Raw genomic sequence first — 21,907 nt, 5'->3', positions numbered from 1 at the left:
TGTGCAAAAATGGGTAATGTTCCAAGGAATGGAAAATTACTGGCAGTCTCTCTGCAATGTAATGGGTAGGTTGCCCTAAAAAAAAAAAAAACAAACCTGTTGTAACTGACCGCTTAGCAAGTATGTTCCTTCATCCCTCACAGGAGGGAATCTCCAACTACATTCACCCACCGTGTTCTCTTGCTCTCTGCTAATGCTCTGCTCAAGCTTAGTTGGTTTCAAAGCCTTCCTTAGCAGAGCTTGTTCTCCCTCATTGGTTATTATGACACTTTACCAATTCTGTGAACTTAGATCAGAGGGCAGAAAAGGACCCTTTCTGCTGCTGTGAGAAGCCACAGATTTCTAGCTTTCCCATCTCAGGAGTCTCCATCAGCATCTTGCTCAAGCATAGCCTCTGACTGTCCCTCCTGCCTTGCATCATGAGCCTCAGGATCTTGCCTCTGCAAAGCCTCTCTGAAGACTCTGATTTCCTGGTCATCCTTCTTGATTTTTTGCAGTCTGCTTGCTTGGGCAGGTTTGTCCACCTAACACTGCTATGCAGTGCACAAATTAAAAAACCTCCTGGAAAAAAAAATTTTGGAACAGTTAATCTCCTCACTTCTTTACCTGAATAACGGCTCGTTGCATACACCAATATTTAAGTTTTTTACCCTCTGATATAGTAAAAATTGATGCAGGTGGTTAAAGGATGGTAAAGTTAAGAAAGAAGGATGATGCTCCAGAAGTTTCCCCCCCCCAGGAAAAACATCTTTTGTATTGTTCCAGTGTTGACTATTGCTATACGCTACTTACAAGTCTCATGTCCTTTTGTTTAGCTGCATCTGTTCTTTTACTCTGATACTCAAACCCTTTATTTTTACTTTTTGGACAGCTGCAGTATGATGAGTGCTGCATGAGCTAAAAATGCTGCCCTTTCCTCTGAGGCACACAATGTAAAATAATCAGGAGGAAATCAAGACAGAAAGTAGAAATGTGAATATGGTTGCTGCAGCTGAAATCATACGGAGATAAATCTGAAAATTAAATGCAAAATAGAAAATTAGTATAAATACCTTCCATGCCAATAACCAAACAGCATGGTGAGATGAACTCAAAAGCAATATGTAAGTTAATTCACAAGATCTCTAGGCTTACCTGTGCATGTGAATATTTTGGGGGACTGTAGAATAGAACAGAGGAAGTGTTCTCAACGGAGAACACTCCGTTCTCAACGGAGATTGACTAAAAGGAAGACTGAACAATTAAAAAAAGATGGGTCTTATAGGGCAGTATTGTCTTTTCTTTTGATTTTCTTGGTTTTGTAGGAACCCGAAAATGTTACAGGATATAAAAACAGATGACCATGGAGATGAGTGACTCTTCAAGTGTAAAGGAAGTTTAGACTGTAAATGCATTTTTAAGAATGGATTTAGCTGTGAAAGAAGTAGCTTGGGAAGACCCTACAGTGCTGTAACCCCATTAGTCACAGTGGAAGAGGTAAAAAGGCTCGTTAAAACAATAAATGCACGTGGAAAAGGGGTGACAGAATGGTGAAAGCAGCAGCTGCACCCTGGAGGGAACAGGCAAACTGGAGAAATAGGTTGCGAAAGAGAGAAGGCAATTTTTATTGTGACTGCCCACCGTCTGAATTCCCCCTCTTCTTATCCATATTAGCTCAATGTCACGTTGACCCTTCCTCTAGCAGGCACAGAGAGGGGAGGAGACTTCCACACTTGTCAGTATTGGTTCTTCAGTCAGATGAGGAGAATGCACTGATATGACACTGGTTATTTTACTAGTATGTGGGTCAAAATAAAATCTGACAGCAAAGCTTTTCAGAAACTGGGTGAGCACTCCTTTTTTCTGTGATCTTGTTGTACAGAGTGTGCAAGAAACCTGGGGTAGTTTGTCTTCCTTACACTACTACATGGTGCGCTGCAGAAAAAAAATTTCCTAATTTTGGTGGAAATGAAAGCCTGGAAGCTCCACTTCCTCCCTCCTTAGGCTGAGTGAAGGCTCATTGTGTGCACCAGTCCTGGAGTTTTGTTACCTTCTGATCTATTAAAAGAGTGAATTAACTTTTTCCACCTTAAAATGCTTGCAATCACACCCTACCCCACCCCCCCATATCTAACCAGACCTCCATGGTACTGGATTCTCATGCCCAAGTGGGTTTTACTGAAGTTCTGTGCCAGTGTATGACAGTTTCTCTGTCTTCTTATTGCTGCATGAAAAAGAAATAGTATATTACTAGGGTTAGGGTTAAGGTTGAGACAGTGAAAGAGCCCAGAGCCCCCAGGGCTGGAAAATGCATTCCAAGAGGATCGTGGCAGGGCCCCAACATTGCTGTCTCCACACCTTTTGATTCCGGGTTAGGGTTAGAGTTAGGGTTAAGTTTAGGGTTTGTTAGGTTTAGGGTTAGGGTTAGGGTTATGAAAGTGTATCAAGTATGTGAAAGTTAATCAAGTCTTTTTTTTCTCCAAGTGGCTTTTCTTTCAAACTAATTAAAATAATTCAGATGACTCAAGAACATCTTAATTGACTTAGTATTGCAGTTTTGAAAAACTGGTGGAAAGACTTTTTGGGATTAATCCAACGTCCTAGCATGCAAGAGATTTGAATTCAGCTGTTAGTGTTGGGGTTCACTTCATAATTTTGAGAAATACCTTCACCTTTCTTCTAAATGTCAGGTTTGATGGTCCATTCTCACACTTTATTTGGTGCATTAAAGTGATTCTTGCACTCAGTGGGTTTTTGTAGGTTTAGGAATCTGTCCTTGAGGCTGAAATTGTGGACTTTCTAAGGTGATGTACAGCTTGTTCCCAAGGACCCGGTCCTACCTGAGCTCTTGTCCCCTACCCCTTGTCCCCTCTCCGTGCATGCCACTCTTTGTGCCAGCACTGGTGTCTGTGCAGCCACATGTTCATGTGATGAGGAAAATGACTCGAATGAAGATTTAAATGGGTAGGTAGGTGGATTTACAGACCATTTTCTAGGCACGTAATTTCCTTAACAAAGCTCACTGGACAATGCACTGGACAATGTTATAGAGGGGATGGGGAGGTAAAGCTTGGGTTGGGCCCATTTGGAGAGCAGGTGGGATCACACCCTTGGCAGTATCTGCCACGGAGATTGACTAAAAGGAATTAGAGGACTTTAAAACTGAGTTACTACTTGCTAGGGAGATTCCTGGGCTTCTAGGGAGTTCAACTAGTAAATGGTCTTATTATCACACATGTAAATTTCCTTTCAGCACTCAGTCATCTGCAGTCAGGGTTATTTGGTTTGGTTTTTCCTTCCATAAGATGCAGGGATTTCTTGCATGATGTTTTCTTTCATGAGCTGCTTACGTGTTTGCCACTTAACTTCCTCCAGCTTAGATGGAGAATTGAGGGTAACATGTTGATTTTAAGGTTCACACAGCTACATTACGTTCTCCCTGATGTGAACTTTATACTGCTTTATATTATTTTTATATTTATGCAATACTCAAGTCTCAACTTACTTTAGTGTAAAGGAGGACGCAGCTTCATGTCTTTTGACACACACAGACATCCACAGACACACAGTCTATTTGAAGTGTCTCCTTTCTGCAGAATATGTGCATGCCTATAAAAGTGGTTGCGGAGTGTGTCTGTAACCTTCATGTATCTGTAACCAGTCAGGTGATGACAAAGGAAGGCTTCATTGAGAAGAACTGGCAATTCAGAATAAGCCCAGGACATTATGTCCCAAAAAAGAGAGATTCTATTGCAAAGTAACTTACTGCTGCTGGGCCAAGTCTGTATCCCACTGAAGTCAGTGATTTAGCTTCAGTAGATGTAATCTTTGTCACAGATGTGACTAGTTGCCATGTATAAAAAACAAGTTTCATGTGCCATTTCCAATGATATGTTGCTCTGAAATTGTGTCAAAATGAGAATGTTACCCAAAGTATTGTCTTAAATTGTCTTAAGTCTCTGAAAATCTTTCCAGGAATTCTTCTTTTTCTTAAAGTTTTGGAGTGTAGGTGAATGATTTTGTGATATATTTTTCTTGTATCTGATTTTCAGGAGGCACGATCAATCAAGAAATTACCTACCTTGATTCACTCTGGATTAGTGGCTGTTTATGGCACAGTTGTTTTGAATCGGATAGTTCTCTTTTTGGGAACAGATGATGGACAGTTACTGAAGGTAAGCTGAGTGTGGCAGTTCTGCCTTTTTCCACCAGCTGCTGCTGTGTTCAGGTGGGTAAATGGTTCCTTGTTTAGACACTGTATTATAAACAGATATGATCCCCTGAGTCTCTATTTCTTTTTTGTTTGTTTGTGGAATAACTGTTGTATTGTCACTTGGAGAGCAAGATAACTTTGAAAAGCAATTATGTATCCTGCCTAAAATTCAAGGAAACATTTCATGAGACTGCTAATGCCCATAGTATTAATTTATAGACTGCGGAGTTCTCAGTTATTTTGTCTTCTTTTTTCCTTCCTTGCTTTGATTTTTCAGTAGAAATATTAAATATTGTTGGATTTTGGAAGCATATTTATTTGTTTGTTAGCCTATCTGTTTGATGTGAATAGCTGTCTGTTAGAGAGAAAAATCAAGATTCATTTTGCCTTAGCTTCTCAATAGTTGACCTACACTAACTTACATCAATCACCTGGAAATGAAAGTCATCTTATCTCATTATCAAACATTTCAGCCATCCAGTCAAATGTCTTTTATGCTTTAATTTTTTTTCTGGGTTTTGCAAGAATGTGGATTTCCTGTCTACACTGCAAAGGATGACTCTCATTCTTTGTCTTTATTAAGCAGACATTTGGAGAGGAATATAGTAGAGACCTTGAAAAAGCTTTTGCCCATTTGATTTCATTGTGCTTTTGATAGTGAAAAATGAAATTGAAGTGTTCTCTGTCTCCTTAACACAATGGAGACCATGAACACATCTCCCTTTTTTAGTCATGAAAAAGCAATGTGGGTGTGCTTATTAACTTGCAAAATTAAGTTTCTGTGGTCTCTGGTTCCCTTGAATTCTGTGCGAAGAGTGATGCAAAATGGTAGAGCTGGGCGAGGTAAGAAAAAGAAATACTATCACGGATGTGTGTTTACAGAAGCCACAAAGAAACTTGTATAAGTTCCTTTTTGCACTGTGAGTGTCTGGATGTTAATTTGTTTTCTGAAGGCCAATGCTTTCTTCTCCATTCATAAGAGTACATAACTTTGGGGTATAGGCATCTCTCCCACATTCAGTTTCTGCATCAATAAGGAACAGGCTTGGTGGAAGGCATGTTTCATGCACTAAAGCAGTGCCAGATTCAGAGCAAAATGTGTCTGGCATGGATTTTCTGGAACTTCTGTTCTGGTGTTTTTTTTCATCTTTCTCCAGTGTGAGAACCAATGCAGTAGGTGAATTGAATCAGGGCACAGTAATTCATCTTAGAATCTTTGATGTAGCTGAAATTAGGCTTGTGTTTAAAACATTGACTGATCAGTTAAAGAACTTGTGAATAATTTAATTCTATGTGTTTTAGGCTATTCTTAATGAGGATATGGAATCTAATTGCCCAGAGGTTTTATACGAAATTGAGGAGGAAACCTCCATTTTCCATAAACTTCGACTTGATCCAGTGAATAATAACTACATCTATCTGTCCTCTGCCAATAAGGTAAGTACAATATTTAATAAAATAATAAGTTTGTGTAAACTACTGCTTTAAGGATTTTTACCACGGTAAAGGTCAGAGTTAGACCTTTAATATCCCACTTTACATCTAGTATCTGGTCATGTTGTCTAAATTTGAGCATCACTTCTGCAGAACTTAGAAGAGTTTCTACTGTCACGATGCTGCCCAGTGTTGCTATGATCCAGCAATACCTTTAATCTCATCCTTATTTTATGCCATTCTGTCAAGAGAGTATTTGGTTTTGTTTTTCCTGGAGGCATCATGGAGAATCAACTTGGAGATAGATCTTAATTTGAGAGATGGCTTTGAAGTCTTAGTTGTTATGAAATCAATGATAAAGCTGAAATCTGTGATAAAGTTCCCATTGTCTTCAGTTACACATAGACTTTATAAGAACAGAACAAAACAAAAGCACAATGAAAAGTGAGTAATGTGTATGCATAGGGAGGCCAGGAGATCAGCAGTCACTGAGAGCTGCTGCACGTGAGCAAACGTGTTGGAGCTGCATGTCAAGCAGTGAGTGGCTCCCAGGAGCCAGTGTAGTTGTTCCAGCACATCCTGCAGCAGGGCTACTAAGCAGCAACTCAGAAAATCCCTTTGTCTCACCAACAGTGGGGAAGATGGCATTGAAAACACAAGGGCTGGCTGTCCATCTTAGCTGGACAGGATTTTGCACAGCACTTAATTACCTTCATTTACAATAAAATTACTTTTCCAGCAGTGAGCATAGCATTTTGGCCTGCTGTCTCAGAGTGGGGGTAAATTGTAGGAGAACCCCTGACTGATATAAATCATCTATCACAAATGCAGAAAAAAAATCAAAATTTCAGTCAAAAGTATATGTATATTTTCAAATTAAGACTTGAATTTTCTTTTGGTTTGGTAAAAGAGCAGTTGTTACAGAGAAACAGCAGCTTTTAGAAATAAATGTGCCTCTCTGATCATCTCTTGGAACTGAACTAAGGCTTCTACACTGTCTTTTTTAACTTGCTAGTAATCTAGGATTTTGACTAGTTTCTGAACTGATTATCTCACGCACCTTCTGATAAATTGCATTTTACGATATATGGATGGCAGAAAGCCATATATCCTTGTTTCTGTTCACAAAATATAGGAACTTTTAATTCTTGCAAATTTGTAAAAAAAAAAAAGGTTTGAATTAGTTTTTCTTACTAAGATCATTGATTGACATTGTTATTAAGTGTTACTTGTATTTGTATTCAGTATTTGTAATCAGCTTTCTCTTTTTCTTTTTCCTTTCCTTTTCTGAAAATGGCTGGCTAGGATATTCAAGCTGAATGTACAAGTATAGATACATACAATATAGCCACGATTATGTACATTTACTTATTGAAATGGCATTTTCATGCATGCTAAGCAGTTGCATGCGTTTGTTCTAGTGTGCACATGCAGTAACCTGACATGGTGATGCAAACACAGATGCATTTTGTTATGCGCATGCATTTTTGGATGCACCTTCATCAATCATTTAAATATCTCAGTTCTGAGGAGAGGAAAATGGTGTTCTGCTAAGCAGAGCATTATTTGTAAAATATATCTCCTTTCTATTATTATCTATAATTCACTATGCTAATCAGTCTTTCTTGCATTAATCTGCCCATGCTGGCCTTTGAGTAGTAGAACCAAATTGTTGTTGTCAGAGGTGTTTCATTATCTGATGGCAAAATACAGCGTGTGCAAAATAGGATGCCTATTTCTATCCAAAGGTCTTCTGGCAGAGGGGAATCCATAAGGAGACTTCCCCAAAGGAATTGTGCTTGGTTGCTGTCAGATTTTTAATGGTAACCGTTAACTTCACTGTTTATGGAGGCTATTTTAATTCAGTGTATCATTGCATTCTTTGGTTTCAGGTGAGAAGAATACCAGTAGCAAATTGTGGTAGATACGCTTCTGAGCAAGAATGCTTATCTGCAAAGGATCCCTACTGTGGGTGGTGTTCTTTGAATCAAAGGTATTTTTTAATATTTTAGACTGTCATATAAAAGCAGAGCATTATCAGTCAATGTACATTTTGGCTGGCTTGGGGCTATTGAGCATCATGATTTTGTCTACTGAATTTTTATGGAATCAGTCATTGCCATGAATGTGAGACACTTTCTTGTCAAGTGAAAGGGAACTCTGCACCTTTTAAAGACCATGTAACCCTCAGATTTTTGAGATCTACCCATAAAATATATGTTGGGCTAAGAATATTAAATTATTTTGCTTTTACAACAGATATTTTTGCTTTCCAGATTGAGTGAGAGATGAAATTGTATAATTGTGCTTGAAGCATCTTAATAGCTGGGACCATCTTGTATGTGAGAATGAGAAGAGTGCTCAGATGTGCTTCAGTATTAATAGTTCCTTGCTTTGAAACCTCTGCCTTTGGTTTAGGCCAAAGGAGAATTTCTTTCTAATACTTCATTCATATATTTGAAGCAGGTTTGAAAGCTATCTCTGACCTGGACTGGAGAAATTCTTCAGTCATCAGGCCCAGTCTTGGCAATTGCAAGCAACCACACCATGTAAAACTAAAAAACTTATCAAGGACCATCATAAATTTAGATAGACCTTTTGTCCTCCTTGTCCTGGTTGTGTGGCTACCTAACAGTCTCATTTTTCTTCTGGTTAAAATATGTCTGCTCATTTTCATCATGTGTGTGTTTATAGACAGGTTATACTTACTTGTTATGGTGCTCACATCACCTTGGCCTAAATAGGTTTCCCCCCTCCCTTATGCTTACCTCTTCAATATTTTTTGTGGAAGCAGTCTCTCTTTGCTTTTATTTTGGTATGCTAAAACAGCAAACTTCACTGAGATCGTCTCACATAGGATACTCCTTTCTTACCTCCATTAACCCTTCTGTGAAATTTATGCATCCTTTTAAAATAAGGATGACCAGGACTGTCACATTGTTCCAGAAGAAATTTCAGCTGTACCTTGCTTAATGTTGTTTAATCAGGGTGTCCAGGAAGCATCTTAGTGTGTTCTGGAATCACAAACGTCTTTTTCATAACAGCATCACATTGATGGGCCACAATCTTCCATGATCAAATAATGCCCCCAGGTCCTTCTCTTTCTTTGTTTTCTTTCCAGCTGATGAGCTTCCGGTCTATAACACATGGGTTGTGAGATTTTTACTGCTCTAGGTACATGTTCTTGTACTTTATGCTTTGAAATGCCATCTCATGATGGTTATCTAAATTTTCCTGTGTGATATTTTTATCTTCCTCTACATGATAATGTTCCCAACTTTGTATCATCAGCAAATGTCAATAGTGTAAACCTTCTCTTATGCCAGTTTGTTCACCGATTAAAACCTTAAACCAAAGTGACTATAAGATGGATTTTTGACAAATTTCACTAGTAACCTTCTTTTAGGAGGTTAATACTACCCATTTTGGTTTGTTTCAGTGTAAACATGATTTTGCTGAAGACCTGCTACTGTATGTTTGCAAAGGTAGTTATTGGAAGAGAGTAGGTGTTTATTCTGTAATATATTTTCTTCAGACTCTCTTTTGCTACTTTGTTACAAACTGTGTGTGTAACAGTGCTAAGCTTTTCAGGCTTTTAGTTACCTTATAAAGAGTTTGTAACAGTTATTAGTCAGGGAATCCCCTGCTTTTGAGGGGAATCACCAAAAGTTTCCACCTAGTTGAAACAGAAATAATTTACTCTTTTGGTGAAAAAATGAATTACTATAAGATGACTCCTGTTCAACACCCACATAATTTTTTACTGTTAAACACTTTGCATCATGAAATATTTGGTTTGGGAAGAGAGAGCTCTGAGCAAAGCTTTAGAGAAAAAGACGTGGTTTTAGCCAGTATTTTAGTCAAAGTCCATATATGCCCACTAAAACAATATATTCCGTAGTAATTTTGAGATCAATGATATGTTTTGTGCTTACAGGGAAATAAACTTTCTATAAAATGTGCACTCCATTTTTAAATAAAACTTACTAGCAGTGCTAGTACCTCATCTTAAAGACAGTGTGAACTGAAATCCAGTATTTTAAAGAAAAAATCTGCACATCCATCGCAAGAGAAAACAAAATTAAACAAAACATTTCTACTGTTTCTATTTCTACTCTTTCTTCCATAGCAACAAATATATAAATTCTCCTTTTCACTTATGATCATTCAAAACAATTAGTCATAGCATTGTGTGATTTCTTTTAATGTTTACAGGTTTTCTATAGATGAATCAGATTTACCTGAATTATGCTGAAATACAATTCTAATACAAGGCACTGGTGTTTTATATGTATTTTTCATATGGAAATGACACAATATGTTATCTGACAGGACCAGACTTACTTTTGAATTGGTCAGTGTGTAGGACGTAGGCTTCATTCAGGTGTTGGTACCTTGGAGAAAGAAGGAAGCCAAAACTTTCTCTGAAAGCATGTTCTCATTCCATGAGGAAATCAGTATGCTTTAGCAAGGTAGAGAGGGCAAACATTGTAGGATCTGCGGCTAATACAAGATCAGTGAAGCAGAGACTTAAGTAAATATGAATGAACCAGTATGCATAGACATTGTTTTATCATAATGGAATTAGAACTCCATTCCAGTTGTGTAGAGGAATCTTTAGTAGTATAAAGAACTAGCTTGCTGTGAAATATTTTCAAAAAATCCTCACTCTACTTTCCTCTGTACACGTATCTATGCCTGTCTGAAATCTGACCCAAGGGTTTCATGCCTTTTATCTTCATACTTGTATAGGGTCCACTCTACCTTTCCAAGAAAGTAGTTTTCTGAGTCTGCATGTTAATTTTCTGAGCCATGTGGTTCACAAATAATATTTATCTGTTATATTCATTCCAATGTGCTTGCAATTGATATCAATTTTCTAAAAATAGGGATATTACAAAATATTTTCCTCTTCAGGTGAATGGAATTCATGTTACTCTTGGTCTGTGCAGGGCAATTGTGAGAATTTATTCTGAGGGGCATCAGATGTCACTGCTTCCTATGAAAATGACTGTTCTCCATAGCACATTGTTTGACTGTTAAAGGTCAGCTTTTAGAGCAACAAAAGATGCATTTTTTCGTGACATAAAAGCAAGCACGACCCTGAGTCCTGTGTGGCATTACTGGTTTTGCTATTAAACTCTCAGATTCTTCATTGCAGATGAGGAAAACAAGTTCACTGCTTGTTCCTCAGGCAGTCTAAGAAAGCAAATAACTTTGTCCTAGGACAGTTGTAAATATTCAGCTTGACAGTTTTCTTTTTTAATATTTTAATATTAGTGTCACTGAAATGCATATGCTTAATTTAGTGCCAAGTATTGCAGAATGTGTTACCTTGCAAATTTACCTTCATAATCCTCAGCCTGTCAGAAACTGTGGAATGTCTTTCTTCCGTGCACCATTGCCGGTGCGAGTTACTTTCCTGTACATATCTGAGAATCTGGTTTATGAACATCTGTTGATGACAGATCCCATCTTCTGTGGTTCTGAAACTCTGGTGCTAAACTGTGGTGCTAATGGACTTTTGTGATCTCGGTAAGGTGAAGAGAGATATCAACGAGACTGAAATTTGTCCTAGTTCAGACAGTTTGAAGTGTCAGACATATAGTCCCAATTTATTACATTATCATTACAATCTGAATATATTCAGATGCAAAGCCCTACCAGGTTCTTGTGCAGCAGGAACTCAGTTTCCTGAGTTAGACCACAAAGGAAGTGACCTTGTGCTCAACTGCATTCTAGTTGCCAACAACTTCATCTACAGAGAAGACAACTTTATGATTTCTATGGTTTGTGAGGTTATTTTGGGCATTCTGTAAAGTGCTGGATATTTTTGTTAAAAGTCATTCTTGTGTTATTCCTTCTGGGGAAAAACACATTGCTTGTGAAATATGTTTGTGCAGTGAGCTTCTCATAAAAAATGACTATGCTTTGCAACTATATACTCATTTCTAGTTCATAGCAAAGGAATGGCTCATTAAGGCACGTCACTGATCATATGATTGAAACTATACATCATCTATGTTTGGTAGAAAAGTAGGATTAAAACAATATTAAATGTTACATTTATTTATAAATATTCAATAAAGATTGCATATTTATAAATATTTTCTTTATAAATACTCCATATGAAAACATGAAGATATATTCAGTTAGCACTTACTTTAATTGCTAACAATATGAAATTACTTGGAGTTAATCTATGAATTGTTTGTTAACTGTTGAAAGCAGGCAATATTTTAAGGATTCACCTTTCAAACTCAGTGATTGTGCATCTAATTTGTATGCCTGTGTTCTCTTTTTCTTATAACATGTTGTAACATGTAATCTTCGTTGTACTTGTTTATGTCAGTGTTTCCTCATTCTTCCTAATTTTTGTAGCGTATTTTCTGTTTCCTACAGTTTGGCGTCTATAACATTTTTGTTTCCTTTGTACCATCCTACATCTGAAATGGATTTTTTGTTTGAAGACAGAGAAATCTATTTTGAACTACCTTTTCAAATCTGGTGGTTTTAACCAAGTGCACTGACATCAGTGGATGACAAAGAAAATTAGGAAGGAGGATGCATCTCATCAACTCTATACATTTGTAACATAGCTCTACATCTGCTCTTCGCCCCCATCTCTTCTTATACTCTCTGGAGAGAATGAGCAGCTTCTATAGTGTAGTTCATTTCATCTTTGTATGAATGTCTAAAATAGGTTAGGTGAATTGCACCCTAGAAGAATGTATTTTTCCCCGCAGACTGCAGAGGGAACCGGCAGGGGGGTGGGGTGGGGCGTGTCAGCAGAGCGGGGTCGGATCTAGAGCTTTACAATGAAGAAATCAAGTTGGGGGTGATGATTTCCGTCCCAGGCTACCAATTCCGCTGTTACTGGCCAAGCATATAATACTTGCTTAAGTCCCATGGATTTAATCAAGACCCTCAAGCATATATCAATGCATTGTAATTTATTTTGATAAGCAGAAGATTTTACTGATTGTTTTCCTGAAGCTTTTTGCAGTTGTAACCATATTCCTGTAAAAAAATCAATAGTATTTCTGTAAAAAATCAATAACTTTAAATAAGTTGAAGTACAGTGTCTGAAGTCAAAGCCATGATAAGGAGGCTAGTATAATTTTATGTATACTTTTAGGTGCACATTAAAAGAAAATTGTACACATTCAAACAGCATAAATGGTTGGTATAACATTTCACATGCACCCAATAAAGATCTGGAAATCCTGCTAAGTTTCCCTGCCAAAAATCAGGTATGTACACCCAGTTTTGTGTATGTTTGTTTATTGTGACTTAAAATGTGTGATTTTGTTGCTTATTGCAGCTTCTCTTCTTTTGTTGCCATGATCCATATATTAGTGCTTCTTACCTCAACAACTGGCAAATGTCTTGGAAATCTCAGTAAGCTCAATGTGTCAATTAGATAAATATTCTCTTCCTCTCCTATGATGTATCCTGAAGCTATGTTTCATGATGTTGAGTCAAAAATTCAAATATGCGCTATGCTGATGAAGGCAATGTTTCTGTTGTATCACTGTATCAGCTATGTTAAATATTCCAGTAACTATATATCAAGTGCATTATGTAAGTTCTGAGCTTTGTAACAAGTTAGAAAACATTCACTGGGACACATATGCTAACACAAATGCATCTTTAAGTGCTTGATATTAGTATGTGCTCTGTATCTGTTCACAGCACCCACAGCCTTGAGTATTTGATTATCAACTCTTGTGACCAGCCACTTAATCTGCACACTATTGTTTCTGATTTCCTGATTGAATACACTAATGTGATCGTATCTGTAAAGTACTCTTGGCCGAAAACAAAGGATAATTCATTACAATACAAATTCTGTTTCATAATTAAGTGCGCTTTGGTTATGTATGCAAACGACGTCTGTCTCTGAGGATCTGAGTGTATTTTTACTCAAATATTTTTAAAGGAATATAACAGCATATAACACTGTTATAGCAAAATTCTAGTTTTAAAATTCAAAATTATTTCAGATTGCTCCCCTAACATACTGTACAAATCCATTTAATTTCTGGAAGTAAGCAATGCTGTTCCTTTCAGAATTCTTTTTGTATTGCTTCTTCAGTTAGGAGAGTTACACTCCTCTGAGAGCCTACCTAGTGAATTCTCTGCTTCCACCACAAAAATTTTCATTTTGTACATTTCATAGTTTGTCATCTTCTGTAAAGACAAGGTGATGACTTAACAAGTATTACAAAAAACCTGTTGTATTCTTGTTTTTATTGTTTTGTAGGTTGTTGTGACTGCAAATGTAAGCAAAATCCTTACTTTCTGTATGATAAAAATTGTAACATCTGTTGAAATATTTTATGAAAATGTAGTGCTGAAAAATTCGTCCTGCTTCTGCAATCTAACCACTCCGATGATAACTGATAATGGTATGTTTTACTATTACATACAATTACATGTATTTAGTGCTTATTCACTGTCCCTTATTACTGGGGAGTACTGCATACAGGCCTAATGAGTATGAGAGTACATAATGCTTTTTATTAAATGTCATTGAAGAAAAATAATTCACATTTTGTCAAGTGATCTGAGTATACTCACACTATTCTTGATGATTAAAGTTTTGTTAATGTGGAATCCTTTCTAGGAGTAATAACACATTACCCTGTGTCTGGAAGCAGCTTCTTCCATTCATCCTATAGCAATGCAGTGTTTTAGTATTACTAGTATATTTCTTTACATTGTACCATTAATAACTATCTAAGGAAACTTAACTGACAATCAAGCTGGCTGGAGCAATGGAAGCAGTGTTGATCTAGTGATCTCCCTTGACAAATAAACCTGTTTTAACTCTTCTCTCATCTGTAAACAGAATATTTTTTTTGCAAGAAACTGTACTAGCATAAATAAAAAGATAATTTAATTGTGAATGTCTGTACAGTAAATAACCTTAAGATTTAATTAACCGTTTCAACCTAACTTAGGCACTGTGAGAAAGTGATTGTTCTATGTAGAGGATTAGTAGAAAAATATGGTTCAGGGGCAATTTGGTGGATACATCTTTTTGACTTGGTTTCATTCATCTTTCTGAATAACTGGTTGAATCATATTGCAATGATTCCAATACTACTTTGTGCACCAGTAGTTCTCAGAATTAGAGGCCTGAGTGATTTGTATTGGATGTGCGATGCTTGTGATCTGGTTTGTGTATCTTATGAACAGCTACAAGTTCTAGAATGAGAAAGTTAATTTCTGAATGTCTAGACTTTTGAGCTGTTCTTTGATCTTAAAGATCAGATGATAATCCTTCACAGTAGAGTCATATTTGACTGAAGGTAGGTAAACATCCCCCTTGCATTTCTTCAAGGGTCTGTATAGAACCACAAAGCTTTTTTAATAAAGCTTGACCTTATAACTTCTTAAAGTTGCTTACATTAGAATGCAAGAGAGAGGGACAGATAGCAAGCTGAGGGGATACCATGTGCTTTTGAGTGACTTGGAGAGGAAACAGAAAATTCAGATAAATGCCTGCCTCAATAATACAGCCCAAAAGACATGGAATACCCTTCATAAATCTGATTATCTTATAAAACCTTTGTGTAAAAAAGACAAATGAAATGTTATCCCTGACTTATAAGGATCTGTTATTCTGAAGAGCTCAGTGCTACAAAAGAACTCTCTCTCTCTCAGGAAACCCTTGCCCCTGAAGGAGGTTCCTTGGAATATTTGGATCTCAGGAGCCTTTGGCCTTTGTATGGGAAAAGCTGTTCTGGCATCATAGAAATGTTGTGTCAAGTTCCTATCCAACACTGATTTGGGAATTGAGGAGAAAAGACTGTCTGTCACTAGGAGGTGACAGCTAGAGTGATATCCATAGGTATTCTAGTCTATTAAGTAAGCTGCCTTTTGTAAACACTGTTAGTGGATTTTTGAGAGGGAAAGATGCATTAGAAAAGAGGAAAATGTTCTTTATTGACCCAGTTGCAAAAGCAATGTTTTCTTGTAATTATGGGGTGTATTGTTTTGGTTCTTTGTCTTTTTGGACTAAGGCTTTCTCTTAACTCCATTAGCAGGATCTCAGAGTACAGTTATGGAAACCAGCATGCCTTGCCTTTGCTTTGTGCCAAAAATGAGCCCTTTTCAAGTGTTAACCAGAAGGCTGTGAGGTTAGCTTGTGCCTGCCAGTATTACTGTCACTCATGTGCTCCTATGAGCTGGGATGTATTAGTGGATAATGCAAGTGTGAAGTTATGTTTACTATTTATGGTACCTCTTGTAAGGTGACCTCAGTCTCACAAGAGAATGCACTTAAAAAACTCCTTTAGGTGCAATTTCTCGGAAAAAACATTTTGAAAATACCTCCTTCTCAATGCAGTCTAGTGCATTTAAAAGGTCAGCCCAGACCACACAGAAAATAAGAGGTTGCATTAATTTCAACAGAGACAGAATCAGGAAACCATATTTGATGGTGTTGTTTTTAAAATATTTTTACAAACTTAAAAGAAAAGCCAAACTTTACCAGAAGGAGATAAATTCCTTATTTTTACTTACTACTCCTAGCAAAATACTATTTTTCTGTAGCTCATGGCTTGAGACCTTTTTCATATATTGATGTAGGCAAGTGATTTAGGCAATTGTGTACCAACATGTCAGATTTCTGCAGATAAGTAGATTTCTGGAGATGCAAATGTTTGATGAAGGATTTCACAATGTCTGTGTCTACTCATCTACATCTTTAAGCATTAAAATACCATAAAAACCAGACTCTTTGCTATCCATTTAGTAAGGTATTTAATAGTATGAATGGTCCCCAAGGGCTGTTTCTAACAAGCAGTTCAGGTGACCTTTGCAGTGAGCACCCAAGTGCAGCAAGTGCCATGCTGATATGTGGAGCTGGGAGATACTTCTCATTTAACAACTGTAGATGTAGCCAAAGCTGGTTTTCATCTGAATAAGCCAGGCTGCGATAAAGGCAAGGTTTATCTACCTTTGCAAGGTAGATATACTTAAAATATGTGTAGCTTTTCTGGATTAAAAAGCTAGCTACTTCCTAGCATAGAGAAGCCAGAAAAGTCTGCACACATGGGTTTCATTTGATCTCAGGCAGTCATTCATTTCACAGATGTACACATCTGCAGGCACACAGATGAAAGAGACCATGGCATAAGTGGTATATATCTAACTCTACTTTTCGATGTGGTATTCTGCTCGTAAGAGAAGATAGTCTTTCATACCACAGCTGCCAGTGAATTGTCGGTATAGTAATTGCTAGCTGAAGTAATGGCCAATTGACTCATGCAATCATAAAAGATTTAAATAGGATGAAAATTGCTACTGCATAGATTACAAAAGGAGACTCTTGAAACCAAGTCTCTGAGACAGATAGAGACAGAAGTATGATATGTTGGGGTCTTTCACAGCAAAACAGTTTGTTGAGTTAGAAGACTTGAATTAGGGATCTGGCTGTGCCACAGTACATATCACTGTGTGCTTCCTGGGAGATGATGTTATATCCCTGCTTCATGGTAGCATTTCCTTATCTGTATCCTAACAATATTACTTTTGTTTGTCGTGCAGTGGTGGTATCAAGCTTAATTAATGAGTTGTATTTAAAGCTTTGGCACAACTCAGCTGAAGGGTGCTATAGAAGGACAAAATCTACACTTTTTTATCAGTCAAAAGTGGGAGTGAATGCATGAGAAAAGGTGCATACCAAGTAAAGAACGGCTGAAAGCACATGAGCTTTCAACTGTATTATTTTTTAACAGTTATTTCTTGTGATATCCAGCATGTATCTAACGTGAACATTTTTCCAGATTGTCTAATTCTCGAAGCATCGCTGTCCTCAAGCTCTTGGAATATCACACAAACATTTCAGTCAAAAAAGTAAGAGTCTGGTTCTTCCTAAAGTTCATTGAGGGATTGACGTGTGTGGGGTGTGGGGGACTGAAGTAATTCATCATTCTATTTTTGGTATTTCTTAAGGAACTACATACATTTCACTGAAGATAGTAAAATCCCTTTTCTTGGCCCACTTCCTCCTCCTTCTCTTTTCCTTTTTTGGTTTGGTTTTTTTTTGTGTGTTCTTAGAGAGCTACTTCTTCTGATGACTCTCTCATTTAATGGGACCCTGACAGCTAACTGTAGGAGAGTCATTATAGTGACTGAATCTACGATGCGTGCCTGAAGAGATAATAAAGGATGTCACAATGACATTAAAATCCTTTTTGTCCTTGGGAAAAAGGTGAATTCCTGGTACTCAGGATAAGACCTAGAATAGAGGAGTCAAGAGATTCTGTAAAAGTGACTTTGTGAAACTGTTTTTTATTAGACCCAGATGCAATTTAAATATGGTCCATGGCTAATGAATACAATTAAACCAGAGAGTAATGTCTAATCTGCTAATATGAGTAGTGAATACCTATTCTTCTGCACACATTATTTTTCAGAGCCACACTCTTTTTGAGAGCTGGCAGAGTAAGCACTCATGCCCAGTACATGGCCTAATCCTTTATGATAGGAGGTTGTTAATATTTAGAAAGATCTGACTAATATACACTATAGATAATTACAGTATTTCTGTTCAGAACATTCCTCCTCTATACAAAAAGACTAATCCATAGGCACCTGGGATGAAATTAACTCTTGCTTTTTGGGAAGCGGCACATCACTTCCCTGTCCCTGGGGCAACACAGGGAAAGAGTTGTCTTTCTCTAAATCAGAGCATTTCTCAGCATGTGTGGAGAAGAACTGTGCTGCCCTTGGCTCTCTTCCATGCTTATAGAGGCATTGCAAAGCAAGATAGGGACAAAGTAGTCTCCAACAGGCATCTTTTTTGGTAGGAGAAGGCAATAGCAAACTGGCGATACTTGCTGGCACTACTCACACAGAACAGAAATTCAGGCAAGCTGTTAAAGAGTCAGCGATGATTTTCTACCCTTTTCTGGTTAAAAAGTACTACCTGGCCACTCACAAACTGGAGTAAATCACAGCAAAATGAAACCAAAAGTGTTCTGTCTGCTTCCTGCTTTTTTTGAAATTTATGACTTTAAGCATCTCAGCACAGATTGTATTTCATAGTAGATTTCTCCTCAGAATAAACACAACAGAACAATAGGCTTGGAGGGTAAACACAGGTTATGTGTTTTATCCATTTCATTACATGTTTGCCGGGTTGTTCTCATGGGTTTATGCTTCTTTTCTGTCACTTGAAATTTCACATTCATGACTCAATCTAGATTGAGTTCATGTGTCTTACAAAAACTCTCTTTCTGTGTTACCAGCTGCTCACAGTGTGTACACAAGGGTGAATGTGCCAGCTGTAAATGGAATCGTGTCTCTCCTGCCACCACCTGCCAGGTGAAGTTTGTTGGGGAGAACTGGAATCCCCTGGGATGCCTTTTCCTTGTGTTTTTTTATGGCTGAGCAGCAATCTGTCTCTTTTTTTATCCTGACATGGAGAAATGCTGATTTTTTTTTTTCAGGATAATTGTAATGCAACTGCTTCCGAGGGGATCACCACTGCACAGAAAACGGAGGTTAGTTAGCATTTTAAGATTTGCATTATTGAGGTTCTGAGGGTTGCAGGAGAAATTTATTCAAAGTGGGAGGACTTTGCAGAAGGAATAGAGATATGGTTGCAAAGGCAGTCAGTTGGTAGGCAGAACCTGGGTTTGTAGTGTTAAAAGGTACCAACAAAAACTTGTGTTTCAGATCCAGGCATTGAGACAGTGAACACTGCAATTGTCATGTGCCTACCTCTAGATGCAGTATTTGCAATATTGCTTTAAATGCCAGAGTCCCTGTATGCTGTATTTAGGCACTCCACAGGAGCCAGCACACTGAGGGCTGGGATGTGTAAGCTGACCAACAAAAACAAACAAACAAACAAAACCCAAACAAACAAAAACACAAAGGAGAATGTTTCAGACTTAATCTTTTACCTAGACTTAAAAACATGTTTGAGTTCTGCTGTCACAGACAACTCTGTGAAACTAGACTTCAGAGTTTCAGACCTCTTCCTCATTTTATGCAGCCAGATCACAGCTTCTCCTGAAACATAGCTGCCAGGGGAGCAGAAGGAAGGGGAGCATGTGCCACCCAGTGTCTGCATAACAGAGAAGTGGCTAGAGAATGAGTCCAGGAACTGAAATCCCCGGGTTTTAGTAAATCTCTAGTTCACACTTCCAGAAAAATTTTGTTGTTTCCAGGCTGTAGACAAAACTGGAGGTGGAGCTACTCTCCATCTATCCCACACAAGCTGGATCACTGGAAAGGAAGAAGTGTCACTGGTGCCAAAGTACCTGCTGAATCTGGTTGCTGAGTTCTCTATAGAAATCATATCAATTGTATGTGTACATACAATCTAAATTATTTGTCTCATAGGCCAACCCTTTAACCTTCTGCTTCATAGGCCAGCCCTTTAACCACAAGGTTATCCCTTCATTCTTTATGGAACCCAAATGTTTTTATTTTCTCATAAAACTGAGTGATCTTTTGATCAGTGGTTGCTTATGACATGCAGGTGTTAGGAAAGAAATGAGTAGTGAGAAGAAATTTGACTGATGAGTAAGTACATAGAGATTTGCTTCCTACACTTTTTGGTTTCTGCTTTTCTGTGAGTGATGCACGGTTGTTATAAATAGCAGCTGTGTTCTTATCTCTAAATGTTTCATTAGAACTACCCAAACTTTTACCTCTGAAGGTAAAATTACCTCTTAAATTCAGCTATTCAGCTGATGTTTCTGAAACAAAATCACGAAATACATTTTGTTTTTCACAGAGACGAGTAGGATTGTTATACTTGTACTTCTGAGCATTAATATTCTGGATTTGATCTGCATTTAAAGCATTATGTCTGGTGAAAGAACAGAGGAAATTCTGCTTTGCTCTGCTTCCAAGTGCATTAATTTGACATTGGTAAATAGTTGGAATTGCCTGGGAGATGGCTTTCTTCCACATGCCTTATCTTGGAAAGACAGTGATGGACAAGGCAGTGAAAGCACCAGAGGCAGTGCAAAGGCAGATGTTTATTTAGAAGTGATTGATCCATTCAGAGGGCTTGAAATTGCATTTGAAATCCTGCTCTCCTTTGACTGCTGGTGCTTTAAGGAGAACATACTGGAGAGTGGAGAAAGAGGATTTATGTTTTCCCATAACCCCAGCTGAGCATTTAGATTAATATACTTTTTTTTCAGTGGGAGCCCCAGCCCTCCTCCTGACTCCAGCTGCTGGTTTCCATGCATTCACCTTCCCCCTCCCTGTGCCAGAGCAGCAGTTGAAGTGGTTGGATTGAGTATGCTTGTCTAGGGAACTGATTTGGCTGGAAATAACCGTTGTCTTTCAGCAGGTTATTTTTCATCTGGGCCAGTTCCCTGATGCAGTTCTTCAGGGCCCTGTGCTAGCAGTGCAGAAGGGGCTGTGCCAGAGAGGGACTCCCTTGGGTGGCAGAGGCTGCTTAACCTGGGCTGCTGCCAGATATCTCTCCAAGACCTGCAACCATGCTAACCACACCTCTGAGGATGTGGCTGCCACTGTTTACGCAGCCCCAGGGAAGTGTTAGGCTGTCCAGGGCAAGGGGGAAGCGGCTGCAGCTCAGAAATATGGAGCTCTATTGAAGTTGACAGGGCTGTGCTGATTTACATTACCTGAGGACCTGATGCACGCTCTCTGTATGTCTCTTTACATGTTTACACTTTCATCACATGCCTCACAACTAGTGATTTTTATAAATATCCTTCTGCCTCTCTGCTGTCTCCCCTCTTGTTACTAGGCATCTCTCCCCCTGCCACATAGCAACTGGAAGGTCAGTGGCTCTCTGGTGCTGGGTAAATGAGCACTGCAGACCCCAGTGAGGACACTACACTAGGTCCCTCCTGCATTCAGTGAGGAAATTCGTGGTTTCTTTTGCTGCTGAAGAAAATGTCGCAGTCAAGCTGGGTGGGAATCAGGCTCTTGAGTAGCTGAGGCCAGCTTACCTCAGTGCCATGACTGCGCTGACTCCATGAGTCCAAGGCAAGATGCTGCAAGGGAGTCTGTGCCGTGTAGCCACAGGGAAGGCACGATTTCAGAGGAGGCTGAAACTGTTTCAGAGTGAACAGGTCTTCCCGTGATTTCTTCTTGGTGTAAGAAAAGAAGCCAGGCAGGCTGGCAGAGAGACCAGCGGGAGCCCTGAAGCATCACAACATCCCACTGCACCCCTGGGCAAAGGATTCCTCACCTTTCCTTCACTGGGGTCCACAGCCCTTATGCAGCTCTGGGGCATCTCTGTGTGTTTGTGTGATATTGCAGTATTCTGGT

At 38.4% G+C, this 21,907-nt stretch overlaps 1 protein-coding gene across 1 annotated transcript in view; it reads left to right on the top strand.

The window, feature by feature from the left end:
• Positions 1–21,907, top strand: part of PLXNC1 (plexin C1) — a 70,197-nt gene that overhangs the window by 7,096 nt on the left and 41,194 nt on the right. The window contains exons 2-9 of the mRNA XM_027661850.1: positions 4,032–4,154; positions 5,495–5,629; positions 7,519–7,619; positions 12,765–12,879; positions 13,893–14,037; positions 17,425–17,494; positions 18,892–18,967; positions 19,093–19,146. Coding sequence (XP_027517651.1) covers positions 4,032–4,154; positions 5,495–5,629; positions 7,519–7,619; positions 12,765–12,879; positions 13,893–14,037; positions 17,425–17,494; positions 18,892–18,967; positions 19,093–19,146 — 819 coding nt within the window. The remainder of the gene's footprint in view (positions 1–4,031; positions 4,155–5,494; positions 5,630–7,518; positions 7,620–12,764; positions 12,880–13,892; positions 14,038–17,424; positions 17,495–18,891; positions 18,968–19,092; positions 19,147–21,907) is intronic.

The sequence above is a fragment of the Corapipo altera genome, unplaced genomic scaffold (genome assembly GCF_003945725.1).
Source record: "Corapipo altera isolate COAL_440 unplaced genomic scaffold, ASM394572v1 1, whole genome shotgun sequence".
Lineage (NCBI taxonomy): Eukaryota > Metazoa > Chordata > Aves > Passeriformes > Pipridae > Corapipo > Corapipo altera.
The sequence above is the reverse complement of the archived record's forward strand: the minus strand, read 5'-3'. Positions and strand labels throughout refer to the sequence as shown.